This window comes from Filobasidium floriforme, assembly GCF_021052385.1.
Source record: "Filobasidium floriforme strain CBS 6241 chromosome Unknown HD553scaffold_1, whole genome shotgun sequence".
Classification (NCBI taxonomy): domain Eukaryota; kingdom Fungi; phylum Basidiomycota; class Tremellomycetes; order Filobasidiales; family Filobasidiaceae; genus Filobasidium; species Filobasidium floriforme.
In genome coordinates, this window is record NW_025763622.1 from 415039 (window position 1) to 433275 (window position 18237).

At 52.8% G+C, this 18237-nt stretch overlaps 5 protein-coding genes across 5 annotated transcripts; 1 reads left to right on the plus strand and 4 right to left on the minus strand.

Moving 5' to 3' along the window:
• Positions 1-1265: 1265 nt before the first annotated feature.
• On the minus strand, positions 1266-5435 carry HD553DRAFT_2754 (uncharacterized protein). The gene is made up of 2 exons (XM_046177901.1): positions 5067-5435; positions 1266-4989 (listed from the first exon to the last, which is right to left on the minus strand). The coding sequence occupies exons 1-2, from the start codon at positions 5274-5276 to the stop codon at positions 1411-1413; spliced, it is 3789 nt and encodes a 1262-aa protein (XP_046040007.1). The 5' UTR covers positions 5277-5435; the 3' UTR covers positions 1266-1410.
• Positions 5436-5680: 245 nt separating this feature from the next.
• On the plus strand, positions 5681-8017 carry HD553DRAFT_2756 (uncharacterized protein). Its single transcript, XM_046177910.1, has 8 exons — positions 5681-6162; positions 6256-6268; positions 6355-6419; positions 6523-6553; positions 6622-6634; positions 6705-7040; positions 7100-7260; positions 7333-8017. The coding sequence occupies exons 1-8, from the start codon at positions 6156-6158 to the stop codon at positions 7814-7816; spliced, it is 1110 nt and encodes a 369-aa protein (XP_046040008.1). The 5' UTR covers positions 5681-6155; the 3' UTR covers positions 7817-8017.
• On the minus strand, positions 7923-10112 carry HD553DRAFT_2765 (cAMP dependent protein kinase regulatory subunit). The gene is made up of 5 exons (XM_046177963.1): positions 9806-10112; positions 8770-9728; positions 8606-8693; positions 8275-8524; positions 7923-8214 (listed from the first exon to the last, which is right to left on the minus strand). The coding sequence occupies exons 1-5, from the start codon at positions 9932-9934 to the stop codon at positions 8030-8032; spliced, it is 1611 nt and encodes a 536-aa protein (XP_046040009.1). The 5' UTR covers positions 9935-10112; the 3' UTR covers positions 7923-8029.
• Positions 10113-10229: 117 nt separating this feature from the next.
• Positions 10230-12322, minus strand: HD553DRAFT_302252 (putative tRNA binding protein). The gene is made up of 9 exons (XM_046178720.1): positions 12015-12322; positions 11852-11947; positions 11337-11790; positions 11223-11260; positions 11053-11154; positions 10910-10966; positions 10749-10851; positions 10611-10669; positions 10230-10509 (listed from the first exon to the last, which is right to left on the minus strand). The coding sequence occupies exons 1-9, from the start codon at positions 12213-12215 to the stop codon at positions 10384-10386; spliced, it is 1236 nt and encodes a 411-aa protein (XP_046040010.1). The 5' UTR covers positions 12216-12322; the 3' UTR covers positions 10230-10383.
• A 285-nt stretch (positions 12323-12607) lies between these two features.
• HD553DRAFT_302256 (armadillo-type protein) lies at positions 12608-18208 on the minus strand. Its single transcript, XM_046178721.1, has 26 exons — positions 17973-18208; positions 17787-17893; positions 17621-17711; positions 17322-17563; positions 17133-17262; positions 16991-17071; positions 16541-16931; positions 16324-16472; positions 16197-16261; positions 16020-16112; positions 15788-15952; positions 15675-15723; positions 15554-15620; positions 15357-15493; positions 14957-15288; positions 14608-14893; positions 14341-14543; positions 14146-14269; positions 13928-14062; positions 13779-13821; positions 13594-13702; positions 13431-13539; positions 13205-13351; positions 13054-13143; positions 12923-12981; positions 12608-12844 (listed from the first exon to the last, which is right to left on the minus strand). The coding sequence occupies exons 1-26, from the start codon at positions 18054-18056 to the stop codon at positions 12652-12654; spliced, it is 3681 nt and encodes a 1226-aa protein (XP_046040011.1). The 5' UTR covers positions 18057-18208; the 3' UTR covers positions 12608-12651.
• Positions 18209-18237: the final 29 nt, after the last annotated feature.

An 18237-nucleotide genomic window follows, 5' to 3' on the forward strand; every position in this document is an offset into this window, starting at 1 on the left:
ACTCGAAAGCCTCCAACACTGCTTTCTACTGGGACACCGGGCTCCCTCGCCAGCCAAGAACCTGACGATGACAGGTTTGCCCTGGGGGCGGCTGCCCATGGGCGGACAGGAAGATGTTGAGTGTGACAACATGCTTATATCGGCACAGCTGGCACAGACGACTCATGCAAAGAACCTCCCTGTAGAAAGCCCTGATCCAGCTTTACCAACCTTTGACTGCAATGACCCTGAAGCGGTTCTCCCCGCGGCCAAAAAACATTACATCATCGGCCCGCCTTCCTAAGAATTCATCTGGTGGCGGCAACTATTACTACCCTGGCGGTAAAAATATAGCGTTTTTGAGAAAACGCGTCGGAAGCAGGACAGATATAGCGGAAGTATCGCCTTGATTAGCAGTTGTGAGCTGAACTAGGCGCATCGGCACAAGGAAGCAAATTTGCTTCCTTGCATAACGCTCCTCAAAAATAGCACTTTTCCAGTTGAGGCAGATTAGATACCACAGGTGACTATAGAACACTCAAGAATGGTAGGCAGCAAGCAGGAACATAAGATGCGTAATAACCTTTGTCGAGAAGCGATTTTGAAGGGGGGTCTTTACAGGAATTATGGGTGAGTCTAAAACAAGCTGATATACGCGAATTTGCGGCTGATATACGCGAATTTGCGGATATTTTGCTTCCACCACAAGCAACATTTGCTTCCGGCGGACCTTGTGCTTCATAAATTGAGAATCGCGTGTCCAAAACCTAGAATCGCGTTTTTCAGGCAATTGCCGCCAGGGTAGTAAAAGTTGCCGCCACCAGATGAATTCTTCGCCTTCCTTTCTCGCACTTCTGGGATATCGAAGAAAAAGGAAGCAGAGGGAGATACCTCTATTATGGCAGTGAATGCACCCAAAAGCAAGCAAGCTCTTGCCAGGGAAGCTCTTGCTACCGCCCTCATTGCGTACAGGTTTTCACGCATAGAGGCCCTTGATATCCTGCACAATGATACTCCGAGCACTCGAGATATGTTTCAGCCTTGGGCTCACGCAGTTCTGTCCATGTCGACCGAGCTGGTTTCAAGTCCAAAAGAGATCCGCCAAGTTCTAGAACAGTCTCTTTCGGTCCCAGGCCAGATACCGCACAGATCAAGGAGCTTGAGAAGGCAAGAGTGACCCGTGTCCTCCAGAACCAGCGTACTGCAAATGCCTGCCTTGAACTTGACCGCCACCGTACCGGATCTGTTCGCAACGACATTCAGAACTATAGTCGCAGATGTATGTACCGAGAATATCTGAGGGACATTTCAAGCTTGTACTATTCCAAACGAAACTGCATCAAAGTAGCTGCTACATTGAAGCCGTCTCGGCATTCATTACACAAGCATCACGCCTAGCTAAATCGCATAACTGCAATCTGACTTTGGCGATCAAGCTGTTGACCCTGAGCCAGCGGCCTTGGCTTTCTCAACCTTTCTTCGTGCTTGCGATCGCCGCTTGCGACGGTGGAGCATGATTAATGAGACCGTTCGAGCATAACGATGATTCAATCGAGCAAGCAGCACTAGCGGGGTCGCTTTCTGCATCGTTCCGTCCGCATCTGATTGCCTCTGCGGTTCGATCTCTTCCTCTTCTCCAGAAAGCAAAGCCATGACCGGAATGTTATTCTCCAGCTTGGCATATGCCCGTTCCAGCACAGCAACCGTCAAGAATGATGCTTGCCACGATAGATCGCTTGGCCTCCATTTCGTAACGATATTTGAGACCGTCTCCTTGATCGGGGTCTGTTCCTCCTTATCTTCCGTGTGCGATCGATATTGGTGCCGCCGATTTGGCGGCCTCATGACCGCTTCATCCTCAAACTCGCCCGGCAGGGGAAGGCTCGATACTGATTGTCGCGACAAAGACTTAGTAGCGTCTCCTATGGGCAGCGCCGGATCTCTGTAGGCGGGAGATCGCCTCTTGGCCACTTCTTCAGCTCGCGTCAAGAGTACGTTCTCAACGACTTCGAAGGCCTCCTCGGGCCGTCCCGACCTCACGAAAGCTACGGCAAGGTGGTTCCAATTTTGGGCATCAAAGCCAAATCCTTCGGCAGCAAGAGACTGCCACACGTCGAACACTTCTTGGTGACGACATGCAGTAGTCAGGCCGTCGAGGTAGATTGAGAGGGGTATGCACAGAAGATTGCTCGGACTGGAAGAATCCTCCGACTGACGAGCCTGACGCGCAAGTTGATGAATATGGTTCCAGACCATTTGCATCTTTTCTATCTGACCGGCTTTGCGATACGTATCCATGAGTATGGTAGACATCGTCAAGGATGGCAGCTCCCCTCGATGTGCCAATTTGCGGGTGTATTCCTCTACTCGATGCGTGTTGCCCGCCGCGGACGCTTCGAGGATGACCGGCGTAAGGATATTTTCAGTATCCCGACCACGACCGTGATTATCGACATGGCGCCAAGGCCGGGACACCAGCAAATCTTCCGCAAAGCGATGGATTGAGTCCTTGTTGATAGATCCGTCTTTCAGCAGCATTCTCAGCATGAGAGAATAGCCAACCGAAGTCAAGGGTATCCTCAGATCGTCCATTCGACTGAAGATATGCCTTGCACTCTCCAAATCTCCGTTTCGGAGATGAGCCGCTACCAGTATTGTGAATGCGTATGGGTTGGGCCGGCTGTTATCCTCGGCCTTTGTGAGCATATCGTTTAACACAAGCTGAGCTTTTGCCACCTGGCCAGCATCGCAAGCCGACTGGATCAGAATCGACCAAGCTCGGCTAGAGGCATACTTGGCATCTGGGAACGTCTCCTGGAAGAGCTGTTTCACCGAGTCGAAAGGTGCGCCTAGAAGTAGCATAGCTTTCAACATGGTACCGGCAATCGCTGGATCTGATTGCGTATCCGGCTCAAGGGTTTCGTATATCTCCTTGACCCCTGTCCATTTCCCAGCTTCGATAGCGACATTGAGCACACTGCCGATAGCGATAGTGTCCATCACCACGTCTTCATCTCGCATTCGATTGAGCATTGCAGCAGCAGAACGATAGTCCTTTTTCGAAGTATATGCTCCCATCATGGTTGTGTAGGTGATCGCGTTGGGCTTCACCTTGCAACGAGCCATATCTTCAAGCAATTGCTGGCACTTCCAGAGGTCACCTCGACGGGAATGAAGGTGCAGCATTACGTTGTAGTCCTCACACAAGGGCGAGTCGCACTTTGCACGCAGCCGCTCCCACCAAAGCTCAGCCTCGGTCACATGGCCGGCAGCGGCATGCGCACGGACCAAGGTCTCCAGGGCATTAAGCTCTTGACGCCGCTGCGAAAGCGAGCTGGAACCGGCATTCCTGTCCGACTTTCTCTGTGCGGCCAGCCGAGATACGGTAGCGCCAAAGTGACGCCGCAAAGTATGGTCGACATCTTTTGTCCTGCCTGCGTTCGCCTGGGCTCGAAGGATGGCCGTGACATCCCTCGTCGACGGAGTGGCGGTGCCGCTGGCGATCAGTCCGAAGGTCGCTTGAGCGAGCGTGACATCGCCTCGCACCTGCGCGAGGTCTAGTATCCGGCTGAGCACTTTTCGATTTGGCAGGGCGTGCTGGTTGTTCAGGATTTTGGATCCTCCTGAGATGTCGAATATTTCCCATGCTTGAGCGACCGACCCTTGTTGAGCCAGAGCCTCCCACAATCGCGAGCTCGCTTCGAGGGGAACCTCGATCTGGCAATCGACAAAAGCACGGTAGAATTGGTAGGCCATGTTGACCGAGGAGACGGACAGACACGCCAATATAGCAGCGACGGAGAGTCGCAGCATTCTATGGTCGAAAAGAGGACCGGCGCCTAGTTCTCTCATGTCCTTTTCGTGCTGCCCTCTGACCCAGTCGTCAACTCCTTTGATCGATGTAAACGCAATACTCATTGATTCCCGTAACGAGCGATATGCCAACCCTACCGCTTTTGATTCCCTCAATTGGTTGGAAGAAAAGCAAGGCGCAAAGCCATCATATCTGGCAGCGACCAGTCTCGTTACGTATTCACTTTGCCCAGCTTCCACGCAGTGCCGAGCGAGTGTCGCGGAAAAAGGTATGACCTCGGCTGTATCCTTCTTGTGAGATTTGTTGCGAAGCAACTCCGAGGCAAGATTGATTGCCTTGTCCAGCCTGTCGAGCTTCAAGTAGACCAATATGTGGCATATTTGCGGATCGACTGTCAATCTGTTCTTCGGGCGTGGGCGTCTTTGCCAGCGGGTAAAGGAGAACCTGAGATGAGTCGCGAGATGCTGCCAGACTGCCATGCTGGGTTCCGCAGCTTCTATCACCTCGTAGAGGTCCCGGAACGCACGCCCGGAGTCCCCAGGAAGGCGAGAAGCGTAGAACAAGTCGCGTAGATGAGCTTGCATAGGAGATACCACTGTGGGCGGGATCGCCAACATGTCCATAAGCCGCTTTTGCTCGGCGTAATCGATTTCGCGAGTCATCGAGGACTTGGCGTGCGGGACTCTTCTTGCCTCGAGCTTCGGCAAGACGGGTTCTACAGCGTCATAATTCGCGATAGACTGACGGGAAAAGACAGCCGAGCTCGCTTGGTGTCTATTCTTGAGGCTACCGTCCCAGCTAGAGGTGCTTGGAATGACGGCATCCGGAACAAGGGGTTTGTCCAAAAACCAGTTGGCTTGCTCGACCAGACCTCCCTCCCCATAGACTTCATCGGAATAGAGATCTTGCGGCAGTTCCACGCCGAATGGTAAAGACGCCGCTCGGGGAACGCGTGCCTTGCGATCCTGCTCCTCGATGCGCCTGCCTGTGCCGCTCCTGTTTGGAGTCTCTCGCGGAGAGACTGGAACCCATTCATCTTCTGGTGGGGCGACGGCATAGGCGAGGGATGTTCGATGCCTGCGTATCATCGTCTCACGAGAAGGGTCCGCATGTACCGATGAGTAGCGAGGCCGAGATTTTGCAAGTAGAGCGGGGACCTGCGCAGTAGGTGTTTTCACGGTAGAAGAAGCCCCAGCCTGTAGCAGAGACAAGATAGTTTGAATACCAAGCTCGACTTGTCGTTATTAGAGGCCTCAAGGCGACGATTGCTTACAGCTGGAGTGCAGGTAGAGAGGCAATATTGACATTTGCACGAGACATCGACCCGCAGCCGATGCCGGGGAAGCGGAGCTATTGGCGGATCAAGATTTTTCGCTAGAGTCCCAACTTCTGAAGCAGCCAAGGTCCTCGATGTGCCTATGAGTTCGACCAAGACCAGGCTTTTATGCAGCATGGACGCATGATGAGTGGACGCGCCAGCCATAGATTTCGATCGTCGCAAGAGAAAGATGTGGCGGAACCTCTATGCAGGAAAAAAAGACAGGGAGAGCCTGGATGGCGGCGAAAGAACACCCAGGACCTGTTCTCGTGGATACGATATCAAAGCGACCAGGGCAGCTATAGGTTAAATCGAGCGAGAGAGTGACCAGGGTGGCTAATTCCTTGAACGGTTGGGGTGGTGACGAGTGTAGCTTCCGTAGTTCTGGCCTTTCGACGAGGCTCACGAGCCATCCCGATCACGTGACTTATAAAGGGCGAAGTGCGATCGATCGATGGGATGGCCCTTGTCTCCCCTCGAGTCTCAGCTCTATGCGGGGGGATGATTGTCAACAAAAGGGAGGTCGAGGTCAGGTGGGCATCCCTCTCCCTCTCCCTCTCTCGGTCCACAAAAGAACAACATGATCGGTCACATTCAGTTGTGATCAGTCGATCGCGATAGTAGCTAGCAGATCTAGCAGACCAGTAGCACTCGCAAGATCGAGAGAGACCAGTCTCGTCAAAGCATCCATCACTCAGCCCTAGCTCACTGACCACACGAGCGTCGGTGCTCTGCGTCGTGATCACGCGCTCCCTCCTTCATCACGGACGGTACAACCACAAATACAACCACGATTGCAAAGTCGATACTATCATTGTATAGGCCTGTCAAACCTCTCCGAACCGCTTTGCGTTCGTCCAAGGCAAAGACAGGAGCTATAGGTGTACATCAGAATTCGAGCAAGATCAACGCGATACACGGCGGCAGGATCGTGACCTAGTAGTACACCTTTAAAGGCCTCGTTGGCGTATCCATCAACTCGCCTTGTCGCCTTGAGGCAAACCTTGAACCACACGCCCTACGAGATTTCAGTATACGGTCACGATGGCAGGTAAGTAGACGATGCGTTGTCGACACATCCGTCGCTCAAGCTTCGACGCGGATATTGACAGAGTTCTCGTTCTTCGTCGCTCGTCGCTCACAGCCATTTATTCGGTGTAAGCGTTTCGACTGATGCCGCCAGACTCGATCGGAGCGAGGCAGTCTCACTCATCTCATTGCTACCTCCGTTCGTCACATTCAGCTTCACCTCGCCTCATCATGCACCGATGCCAAACCATTTGCCCACCCTGATCGTCACCCCTCACGGTAAATAGGTCACAAAACGATCATTCCGTAAATTCGGTCGGATTCGCTGACGGGGTTCGTCCCGCACATTCCTTTCCTGCGTATTCTCTTCTTGATCCCATAGGTCAACCCCACAATATCCTATATTCGTATCTGTAAGTGAACGTTTGTGCAGGTCAAGAACCGCTCGACCAGCAGGCTCATAACCTTGCCCACGAAACAGGCATACCGATCACGTCAGTCGCAGATCTAGTCGGATCATGTAAAGAGCCACCACTAAGCCAATCTTCTCGATGGTGACCGCAGAATTCGGTCAATTACCTCTTGACACCATCGCCAGAGGGCGACTTGTGCGTGGCCAAACTCTTTCCACCGGCTCGACACGGACCGTCCTCTGGGGCTTCCACTAGCTCGCATTCATCCAAGTCGACGCCCAGTCGATCCAATGTCGTCAGATGCGAAGCATCGCGGGAATTGCGTTGGACCATCGAGAACGCGGGAGTCAGGAGCCCGATCTATAAGATCGTAAACTCGGACGATACCCCTCTGTATCAAATTTCGAAACCAAATCCAAACGCCGAATTTTGGACAATGTTTTACTTTGCTTACGCTGGTCATCAGATTCCGCCGCGAAGAGTCGAAGTGAGTGATGGCGCAGAGTGATCTCGTAATCCATCGCAGTACTTAGCAGTCGGTGGCAGTTTGGCAAGATTTCGAAAAATGCTCCAGAGAAGGGAGGCGGGACTCGGATCACGGTGACGGGCCGGACAGAGGACGAGAAGAAGGTTTGGCAAACTTTGGGAGAGGGAAACGAGGATTGTGTAGAATGGGTAATAGCGTGCGCTTGCCTCAACCTCTTGGAGTGAGTTTCGACACGATGCAAGACTTCTATCGATCCCCGCCTGACATGATGCCCGGGTACATATATCGATAGTGACGAAATTCTCAAGGCGGCCGAGCGCAAGGCGGGCGCACCGGGTCCAGCGTCATCTCCAGCGCTGTCTGCTGCAAACGTACGACCCCCTCCTACCCGGCCGATGAACTCCGGGCCACAAGCCACGTCGCGCTCGCTTCCCAACGCCTCCCACTCCAGCCCAATCTTACCTTCAGCCCAAGCATCCCGCCCCGGCAATCATCCTTATGGTCAGCAGGCCTATGATCCAATCAGGTCTAGATCCACTGAGCCGCCTCGAATACAAGGCGTCCGACAAGGAACGCAGCCGGGCGCCGGCGACCCGCGCTACCAGCAACCATATCATCCAGCAAACGTTGCAACCCATCACCAGCTTCCTCCCCAGGGCAATAGGGGTAATGCGCCATCGGGTCCGGCACGCTATGGACCGGGTGGCCAACCCGCACCGCAGGCCTATGGTTCGCCATCAAGGGGATCACCCGCACCGCGTCAGGGACGCATATGAACAATTCGCTAATGCACCAAATTGGCTGCATCGTTCCGTGTTTGATCGGTTCATCTCGCTACATACCATACCACCTGTGATTCGATTTCATTCTATACTCACTCGCCTTCCCGCTGTTGCTGGCGGGCAGCATTGCTTCGCAGACATTTTGATCATCGAAAATGTGATACATACAACTTTGCTACAGCGCGAAGCGTTACGAGCGATGAATCGTTAAGAGCGATAAGCACCAGTCAGACCGTACATCTCCCCAGCTTTCCTCGCCATGATCTCTCTAACAGGTCCCAACAAACGAGTAAAGGCTTTTTCACCGAGCGCAGCGACCCTCAGCTTGTCTCCAGCTTGACCACCAGCTTTGACCGTTGCCGCTCGCGGGGCTCGGTTCAGAAGGGCAAGTTCTTTTCAAGGGGATAGACGTATCAGCACGGTGTCCGTCAGGTTGGTACAAAGTGACTGACCTCCAAAGTAGTCTCCGCGTTTCAGCTCTCCGATGACTCCCGTGTCGGACTTCTCCACGAGGGCGGTCCCGCTCTCAATGATGTAGAACTCGTCACCAGATTCGCCTTCCTGTATGACCTGTTCTCCCGACTGGAACGTGCGGGACTCCAGGGCGTCCGCTATCTTGGCCCGCTCGTAGCCCTCGAGAGATGCCAAGATCGGCACGCTCAACAGAAACGTTTCGTACATGCGCCTCTTGCGAGAGGTATGCTGTGATTGGACGATCGCACACAGAGAAGACGTATCAGAGGCAATGTGCTGACATGTCGACAATGGAACAAGCATACTCACATCCAATAGAATGGTCCTGAAAGAGATTCGGTCCAATGCCCACAACGTCGCCTCTCCCTTGGCGACAACACTGGCTGCTCGAGGAGCGCTAACAGATACCGTAAAATTTGTGGTTAGGGGTTGTACGTTCCTTAGGTCGCTCGATCAGGTCACAATCAACCTACTTGTACATCAAAGCGAGTTCACCGAACGAACCGCCAGGTCCCGCCGTGTGAACCTTTTTGCCTCGATTGTCCGGGTCTTCTGCCTGATTCTCGGTCGAAGCATCGAGTTCCCGTTTAAAGATGTCAAACTCTCCAGACTCGATCACGTAGAAAAAGTCACCGGCAGCACCTTGTTGAATGACAACTTCGCCAGGTTGAACCTGGACTTCCCGCATCGCCGCGAGGACGTCCCGCTCCTGATCTTCATCGAGGTTGCGGAAGAGGAAATTCTGCCCGATAGCCTGCCTGATCCTCTGAAGCTGAGTGTCCGTCTTGACCGGTTGCGAAGAAGGCTCGGCGGCACTGTCTAGCGGTTGCTCAGCAAGCTGGCCAGCAAAGGCGCTCCCGCCAAACGCAGGGTCGTTGGGAACCAGCGATTCCGCCGAGACGGAGGTCCGTCGGCCCAGGGCGTATGAGGGGGGTCGGAGCTCATCGGACGACGCATGGGCGGTGCCAGAAGAGCTGGCCTGAGGTGGAAACTTGGCGTTCTGAAAGGGGGAAGACTCGTCGTGAGGTGGATCCGAGACTCCTTCGCTAAAGCTAAAGTTTGCAAACGAGCTGGGTGCATCGGAGCCGCCAGAGGCCGGATTGCTCATGATGGCATCCTCGTCTGCAGAGCCTTCTTCAGCGAGTTGAGGCAAGTGTTTGACTGTAGAGGGCGCGACTCCCATTGTATAGTTGGCCGAAGCACCAGTGTTTGCAAGTGTCGCTCTTCGTTGAGACAGCAAGCCGCCTCCACCGAAGGGAGAGTCCGTAGGAGCGTGTTCAGAGAACGGCGATGGTTGCGACAGGTGGGCTTGGAAAACGTTCAGAGGTGCTTGCGGAAGACTCATGGTCGGGAAATTGGGAAACTTGCGAGGCGAAGCCATGGTCGTCGTCGGTCCGACCTTGGCCAGGGTGGCTGGCTGGGCGGCCGCTCGCTATGCAAAGCAAGGGTAAAGGGCAAGGGTAGAGTTTAGCCAAGGGTTCACAGGATTGACATTGGCAAGTGACTCGCCTCGGACCGCAGCTTGGCTTGAAACCAGTCTGCACAGTACTGGAGGACATCGACCGACTGGCCATGTTGCTCGCCGTGAAAGTCCCTGGTGAGGTCTGCTAGCAGACCCTGAAGGGCGAGGCTCGGCATCTCGAAAGTTGAATCCGATTGTCAAACGAAGGGGGGGGGGGGGGTAGGGGAGGGTCGAGGGCAATGAACGGCAATCTCTCTTGACCCGGGATGATGGCGTGTGGGAGTGAGTGAGCTGGTTGTCTACGACGACGACGACGATGAGGGGATCGTTCGAATCGTAGCAGCGAAGGGGGCTAAGCTAGCTAGCGAGCTAGTGCCCCAGACACCCAGCCAGCCCCATGTCCCACTCGGGAGCAAAAACGGGGAGAGGGAGAGAGAGAGCAGCGCATTCCCCTCAGGAACCGACAAGCAGCCACGATAGTACGGATCATCGGATGCTAATGATGATGGATGATGAGTGAATGAATGACAAGATGTTCAAGAGGGTTGTGGGGAGATGGGCATTCGCGATCATTCGTCAAGAGCGATACACTATCGCATAACGAATAAAGCACACGTTCAAGACCTCAAGACAAACTAGCCCCGACGAGGTTGGCGACCTTGCATACACCGTGCTGGGTGCGGATCTTGTGAACGCTCTTGGTCTCGGGATCGATCCAGCATGCCTCCAGGCTATCCAACGTGGTAAAGTTCTGCGGAGAACATCCGAGTCGAGTCATGGGAGTCAGTCGGCGACGTTGGGTCAAAGGAACAACGAGATGCAACTCGGTCTGATCCGGGAATCGGTACGCACAGGCTGGATGGTCTCAAAGATCTTCTTCTTCGGGTTCAACTGAGTTTCCGGGGTTTGGTCTGACGAGCGAGAGATCGATCGAGCCAGCGTCAAACGAGGAAACAAGCGGGCCATGGGTGTGATGATACCAGGACTCACTCTCGTATTTCTCGCCTTCAAAGTAGATCCTCTCGCCAGGCTGGCTCTCCGCGGGCGGCTTGACGAATTCTAGTCCACCGTCCTTGCCATCCGCAGATGACGCCTTATAAGGATTACTGTCAGCGCACAGTATGAGGCAGGATACAGCGACATCGACATACACATAATAGCATGGCGTATGATTTGACTCCTCGCATGGTCGCAGGTTTCAAGTTGCACTGAATAACGAAAAGGGGCATGTTTATACATGAGCATCGTCCGTTGGAGGGGTCAGACTCGGACACGACGAAAAGCATCAACTGACCACAATGACGAGGCTTTGACCGAGAATTTCCTCCTCCTTCATGTACTTGACTAATCCCGAACATACAGTCCGGGGGCCAGTCTCCTCTCCTATGTCAATTTTCTAAAGGGGTACGAGTTGGTATGATGAGCTGATCTAGCTTGTGAAGACCGACAAGATGAAAATCCCACCTCTACGTAAAGACTGTCGGCATCTGGATGTCGAGATACTGTTAGGCAGTCGAATGGCAGTAGCACTGTATCAGCGCCCTGGTATTTCCGCAACGAGTCCAGTCCCTTTCTCACCTTCCAGAACCTTCCCGACTCGCAGATCGATCATGCTGGGCATAGGAGGGCCGGCTGGCTCAGCGGCAGGCTTGCCTTTCTTGCTTTCAGTTGGCTGAGGCGCTTTCTCCTTCTTCTCTTTCTTCTGCTTTTTGAGTTGGTCCGCCGAGGCAGGCTCCTCCGAAGCGGCAGGCTTGTCTTCGGTCTTGGTGACGGGACTAGCCGCCTTGTCTGCCGACTTGGCCTTCTTGCTCTCATTCTCAGCTGCCTTGGCGCCCTCCTTCTTGGGTTTCTTTTCCTTGACCTCCACCTTTCGCTCGATAGGAGGCATGTTGTCAAGATCAAACTCGACCAATAAGAAGGGAGTATCTCGGAGCAAGGTTCTGGCTTCGTTGACAGGTTGAAGGTGTTGGATGTGGTTGTAGTAGCGGGTAACTGCAGGCAAGGTGTAGTACCTCTCACGTTTCATACGCGACTGGACGGATCCATGGCCATGTCAGCTTGCAGTCTTGCCGAGTTGAGATGTTTGCATTCACCATTTCACCATGCAACTCGGTATATAACGCGACATCAGCTAGTGTGGGTTGTAACGAATGCAAGTAGGTAAGGGAGGTGAGCTTGGCGTCGAGAGCCTATTAACAAAGCAAGGTTCAGCACCACACAGCATTGTACTAATGTCTTCATCAGCGGCCGACTGACTTGGATATCGCTACTCAGTTTGGATGCTTCTGACATCAAGGAGGAGATAGTAGCCTTCTCCTTCTCATCTGCACCGGCCATGTCCGGTCGCAGAGCGAGGACTTTATCCATGAACGATTTGTTGCTGGTCATCCTGTACTGCTGATTGACTATTATTCGGTGCGGAACAATTCTGCCAGGCCGTAAGAGGTTCGAGAGCATCAAGCGGGCGATCTCTCTTTGACGTCTACGTATCAGTGTAAAGGACGAGGAAAGGATCCATCGATATCAGATCAGGACCGGGTGCGGGGTGGTCACCTCACGGCCTGGGGTGCATGAAAAGCGCGACGTGATAAGCGCGCCACCGTCCATATTTCATGCATATGTGGATTGAATAGATCATAAAGGTATAATGCAGATCGACCAGCATGTCAGCATACGATGGCACAACTTGTAGATCTGTAGACTGCGAATTCGAAAACTTGTCGGTGCACTAGGCTGTCGTAAATCAGAATCTGCCTTTGTCCCCTGCGGTCTCGTTCACTCCGAGACGTCTAGGTCTGTCAAGTCTGAAGTGTCACTTGTGGGCGATGTGGGGCTCGCTGCTTTTCGCCTTTTGCTGCGCATCGCAGTATCCTATTTTCGGGATCGACAGATGTCAGGATAGCACTTTACCGAGGCAAGAATCGTGATAGTCCCTCACCCTGGGATTTGAACGGCCAGCGCGCTTGGCCTTAGGCTTGATCCTGACCATCTCGTCACCAGACTGTTCTTCATAGTCGTCGGTATCAGGCGTCTCCTCCCCTGCCGTATCATCACCGCTGTCAGGTGTCCTTCGACGCTTCCTTTTACTGTCGGCCGGGACATCACGGACCGGCGATCAGGATCATTGCCGATCGAGCTGGACAAACCTCCCTCGGAGAACTTACGGTGTAGGTTTGACTGGCGTAATTCGTTCTTTGGGCGGTTTGGCGACTTTGGGGGGTTTCTGGGTAAAGTGAAAATCGGAGACAGACGGTTGGATACATGTACGGGGCGTAGTAGCGTAAGGAAAACTTGCCTCGATAGGCAGCGGTTTGGCCGGCTTCCTTGCCGTTGAGGCTTGCAGCTCACGCGCCATGTCGGCGGTCAAGTATTGCTTTCTTGCGATCTAGCGAGAGTATGAAGTCAGTGGCTTGAGCCAATGCCTCGTATCAGAGAGGGATACAGACCTCTTTGCTGACGTCGCTGTTCGGTAATCTAGCGAATATGTCTGACGGCATGTTGTGCTTGCCGCTGTATTGGTCGATAGACCATTGCTGGGCTTGCGCTCTTTGTTGCAGTAGGAGCTGTGCCAGTTCGCTGAGCAGATAGAGCCGCTATGATCACGGCGACAGCACAAATGGGGTAAGTAACGAGTCTCGGCGGAAGATCTCAATCACAGAGGAAACGTCGCACATCACCGCTCTCCTTGATATCTTGAACGGTCTTGATCCGGTTGGCCAAATAGTAAAGCAGAGTGACATTCCGCTGATTGGCTACTTCATCCAAATAAAGGTTGATGTACCTTACCGAAGGCAGGTGAGCCGGGTCCTGGTTCAACGGCCGAGGGCGTACTTACTGGCTCATAGCTATCAGGTCGTCCGCGCCGGTTGTCTCGAAATCCGGATGATGAGCAAGGAGGGATAACAGCCGAACGAAAGGTTTCTCAATCATAGTCACGCGTTGTTCTAAGGAACCAGATGAGATGGAGGTCAGCATCGTCATCGATTCGTGAAGGGGAGGATACGAGGTCTAAAGACCCACTGTCTGGTAGGCGGTGCTGTACATCCTGAGTGATCTTGATACCCTGTGACCCACACGTACACGCACATACACAAGGAGAGCGAGAGAGAGAGAGACGAGCAAACTTAGTCCCAGTAAAGATCTGATGTAATAAACGCTTCTTTGCTTACCATATCTTTGACATCTTGCTCCACATCGTGGGCGACCAGAAAAGGCAGAATATACCATCTCGGTGCATGTCTCCGTCGCAAGAGGTACTTGTGCAGTTTTTGAAGGTAACCATACCGAACGGGATAGTATTCATCCTAAACCGAAGTCACCCAGACACAATAACGTCGATCAATTCCATTGTTGAGATAGCGCAAACACCTGCTGAGCATGAATTCACCTGAATTTGATAGGCGATCTCTTCGAAGCAGGCGCTACTGATCATTTCTTCGTATTCTCGATAGTGTGCCATTTTGGTCAGGCCCGTGGCAGCCACTAAGCGTAAGTGACCAGCCAAAGCCCCGCTGTGAATTCGGGTGAGCATTTTAGCTATCGTGATATGCAAGGAAATATCGCATGAGATTCCAATTCTTACCTTTCTTGCGGCTCCTCGTCTATCTGCCCCGCGCTAGCAATAACTCGGTGTAAAGCTTTGACCCCTTCCCGATGACGGGCCTGTACCTCGATCACACCGGGAAGGCCCATCAGGCACACCTCGATTTGTACTTTCAAGGCTAGAACTTTCGTTTGCGACCGTTCATCCAGCTCTTCCCATTTCCGCCACCTCTCGTCTGTTGCCTACTTCGTCGGAACAAACTTGAGCTGAAACATCGGGCAGCTTTGCTTCGTTCACTCGACTTACCGCCGGCTCTACAACCTCTGACAAAACGCGTGCGTTGAGTCGGTCCACTATGCTGTCAACTTTTGGCTTGATTGCATCGACGTTCCTCTTGATGAATTCCCTCAAAGCACAAAGAGGCGCCAATAGAGGCGTCGGACTGGCTTCACCGTCCAGAGCTTGGATCGACGCCATCACAGCTTGCTCCACATCATTTGCATTCGAACTCCGGGCTAGCATTCGAGCAGCATACTTTCCTTGCAAAGCGGTCCCTTGCGCACAGAAGCTGTTCAGACGCTCTATTATCCGACTAATGGATCGCGTGTTAGATCAACCGCCCTCAACGCAGGTCCCCCCATCTCGGAAGACATACTTTGGCAGGTTTGTGTCCTTAGGCGAGACCATCGCTGTCTGAGCAAGACATTGGAGAGCCAAGTCGACCGGTGCATTCGGCCGTTTATCAGTAAGCAGACTTTGCAGTTCCGCGACGTGGGTCGAGAATAACTGAGCACGCTGTTTACTGATATGCAACAGTATCTTGTGCGCTACTACCGAATTGTCGTCAGAGTCTTGTTTCGTGGCCCTGTTGATCAGCAAGGAGATCGAGGATCGATTGATGATCCAAAAGCTAGCCTTGTTGAAAAGGATCTTGAAGACAGGAACAGCATCCGGAAGGGAACTGTCAAGCCGCTTTAGAGCATCCGACTGTCAGGCGCAGGCGATCCTTCTCAGTAGGAATTCCCGAATATCCCTGCCTCGGTCACCGGACTTGCCCTGGCTTTGATGACCCCTTCGATATCCGTGGAGAGATTCACCATCGCGTTGATATGCTTGTAAAGCCGTGTATCGTTTAGGCTGGCAAAGGATTGCAAAGCTTTCTCCGTGCGATGTGGTTCTACGAACCGACCCGCTAGACGGACAAGACCAATGAATAATTGATGTTGGTACTGGGCTGACGAGTCTGTCTTACCGAGATATTTGATGATCTGTTCCAGACGCTTTTTGACTTCTTCCTCGTCTCGATCGATGACTCCGCCCTATACTGGTCTCAGCTTTCATCGAATTGCCAGGGGAAGAATTGGCAAGCTTACATTGTTGGCCTCACACGCCTTGACGTAGACTTCCCACGGCTGCAGAGCTCTACAAATATCTTCAATCAGCAGCAAGAGCCAGAACTGATAACTCGGTCCGGTCCGATACATACGGGTCGGATAGATTGGTCAAGGACATCAAGCTCTCAAAGGCCGACGCTGATAAGCCACAACAGACCACTAGTAATCTGTCAACCCAATGCGTCTCGGCGTCTGGATCCGCTTTCAACGATGGCAGAGGCAAGATATAATCTGCCGTGACCGTTTCAACGTGCTCCCTGATGGTGGTTGAAAGAATATCGATGTGTGCTCGATGGGCTGTCGCTTAACAGCTGGAAAACTCACCTCTGGGTGATGGATGCGTTGTCAGCGAGGGATTTGTATATACTTTCGGGTATCCAACCGAACTGAGCTATTGCGGCGCTATCTCCTGCTTCGCTATATAAAGACGAGTCGTGCAAACATTAGTAATTAAACGACCAGGCTAGTCTAGAGGCTTGGCCATCACCGGGCTAGACTAACATTTCGTTATATGCCGCAGCATATAACCTTCCCAGAGCTTCGAAAGCTCGCTCGCTTACTGCGGGCTATGCATTGGTTCCTTGTCAGCCATATGATAGCTAGCTTGGAAATCCCAAATCGAACAAACCTTCTTGTCCTTCAAGCGATCTCCCAGCATCTTCAAGGTACCAACACTGACGTGGTGAGCAGCTACCTCATAGTCCAGTGACCCCAACGCCCGGCAGGCAGCCGCTCTGACTCTGTCCTCGACGTCTGTGAACTTTTCGACAAGACCGACTGTAAGTAGATGAGATCGCGATCAGCGAACCTATCCCGCGGTACTTTTTCGTTCGCTTCGCCCGTACCCTCCACGGATGAACGCAACTCTGGATGATGAACTAAGACATTGCGAGCTGCACCGACCCAGGCGACTCGGACTTGTATCGCTTTGTCCGCTCGTCTGCCCATCCACATTTGCCATGTACTATGATAGGACTCAGCTATTGTCAGGTTCCCGACAGGTGCGATTGTCGCCCCGCTAGGTGAACCGAAGATCGCTCCCAAGGTCTCCGTTGTAAGGACCCGCAGTTGCAAAGATCCCCCCTGCAGCGCTTCTTCCAAATACGGTATCACATTGAGCAATACCTCCGGAGCATGGGCAAAAAGCAAGCACAACATGCTGTGCGCTTCCCGCAGCTCGCCCATATCGTCATCGGAAGGGTCTTTGCCACGTGTATCGTGAATGTCCGCGATGTACTGTGAGCAGAGCGATCAGCATGTGCGGCGAACGCTCAGGCAGGGAATCGCTAACTGACCGCGTGCAATTGCCGCTGGAGTTTAGGTGCAGAGTTCCTCATAATTCCGACCGTCAGCATGAATGCAGGATGAGCGGGATTCTACAGATGAATAGGTCGCCGTTATTGGGGTTCTGGTTTCAACACGATGAAGCGAGCCTACCTCTTTGTGAGCTGATATTTGTGCCAACAGAACGTTTTCCAGCAGTCCAACCGGCAGAGTCCCCGATTCGTCCAGCAAAGACGTCAAGATGTCCTGAAGCAGCCGCAACATTTGCTTGTTCATGTCGGACCTGCTAGCTTGTTTCAGCCTGGGCTATCAGTTTGAGGCATCCAGACTCAGTCTACCGACCTGACGATGGAGAAAAGTCCGATGAACCAGTCCTTGGCCAATTCCTCCCCGCCACTAAGATCTATGACAAGACATATGCTCCGGATGGTCGCGAGGCTGTCCAACAGATAATAATACTCGGAGTAATATGGTATATCGGTCATACGGGTCGTTGTAGGCGCTCTGGATCGCGAAGTCGTCGGGAAAGAAGACTGTGCCTTGAGGTGATGTGATACCTGGGTAAGCATGAAGACGAATATGTCCTGCAAGTTGATTATCAGCCTCTGAATGTTTCTGCAAGAGAGGACATCGGATCTTACCTTCAACCTTTCATCCTTGTATGGAGGATCAGGAGCGTAAAGTCGAAGCATATCCGCGAGACAGCATGCACAGTATGCCTTGATACCCTTGCTAGTAAGCCAAAGCCGAGCAATCAGGGATCGATCCATAAAGCCCCGAGATTGTTATGGCCGATGAAGAACTCACTCCTTGTTGAGAAGGATGGACTTCTCAATCAACTGTTTCCGAACAGCTTCGAGGGATGATATATCGGTTTCATCTTGGTTGAGTGCTTTCAGCTTCTCATGCAGCTCCTAGAACGCGCAGCGATGAGAGAGAGAGCGACTCATCAGAACAGTCGCGCAGTAACAGTGAAGTATTGACGGTTCGAACCTTGAGTCTTGCACGGATACCGTCAGTTGATGCCCCCTTGGCCGAGATCTTTCCTTCAAATTCCAGCTTGGCCTGACGAGCCATGACGATGACACACTCCGGTCGATAGTTACGGCCGGCTTTCGCAGCAAGAAAGACCACGGACGATGCGGCACGAGAATCCTGCGTGATCTCGAGAGTATTTGTTGCTCTATGTCTACTACTACGCTGCCAATAGCGACTCTCAGGTGGGGAAGCTCATAACACCAACATCGTCATCAGCTTC

Coding starts and splice junctions, on each gene's coding strand:
- HD553DRAFT_302252 (XM_046178720.1), bottom strand. CDS start 12,215: ATGCTCTCGAACCTCTTACGGCCTGGCAGAATTGTTCCGCACCGAATA. Junction 11,155..11,222: donor CCGACAGTCTTTACGTAGAG/GTGGGATTTTCA, acceptor GTACCCCTTTAG/AAAATTGACATAGGAGAGGA. Junction 10,510..10,610: donor TCTTTGAGACCATCCAGCCT/GTGCGTACCGAT, acceptor TGTTCTCCGCAG/AACTTTACCACGTTGGATAG.
- HD553DRAFT_302256 (XM_046178721.1), bottom strand. CDS start 18,056: ATGGCTCGTCAGGCCAAGCTGGAATTTGAAGGAAAGATCTCGGCCAAG. Junction 13,144..13,204: donor ACAGCGACGTCAGCAAAGAG/GTCTGTATCCCT, acceptor TACTCTCGCTAG/ATCGCAAGAAAGCAATACTT. Junction 12,845..12,922: donor ACGCCAGTCAAACCTACACC/GTAAGTTCTCCG, acceptor CCCGGCCGACAG/TAAAAGGAAGCGTCGAAGGA.
- HD553DRAFT_2754 (XM_046177901.1), bottom strand. CDS start 5,276: ATGGCTGGCGCGTCCACTCATCATGCGTCCATGCTGCATAAAAGCCTG. Junction 4,990..5,066: donor TCTCTACCTGCACTCCAGCT/GTAAGCAATCGT, acceptor TCTCTGCTACAG/GCTGGGGCTTCTTCTACCGT.
- HD553DRAFT_2765 (XM_046177963.1), bottom strand. CDS start 9,934: ATGCCGAGCCTCGCCCTTCAGGGTCTGCTAGCAGACCTCACCAGGGAC. Junction 9,729..9,805: donor AAGCCAAGCTGCGGTCCGAG/GCGAGTCACTTG, acceptor TGCTTTGCATAG/CGAGCGGCCGCCCAGCCAGC. Junction 8,215..8,274: donor ACGCGGAGACTACTTTGGAG/GTCAGTCACTTT, acceptor CCCCTTGAAAAG/AACTTGCCCTTCTGAACCGA.
- HD553DRAFT_2756 (XM_046177910.1), top strand. Junction 7,041..7,099: donor TTCCGCCGCGAAGAGTCGAA/GTGAGTGATGGC, acceptor AGTCGGTGGCAG/TTTGGCAAGATTTCGAAAAA. Junction 7,261..7,332: donor GCTTGCCTCAACCTCTTGGA/GTGAGTTTCGAC, acceptor ATATATCGATAG/TGACGAAATTCTCAAGGCGG.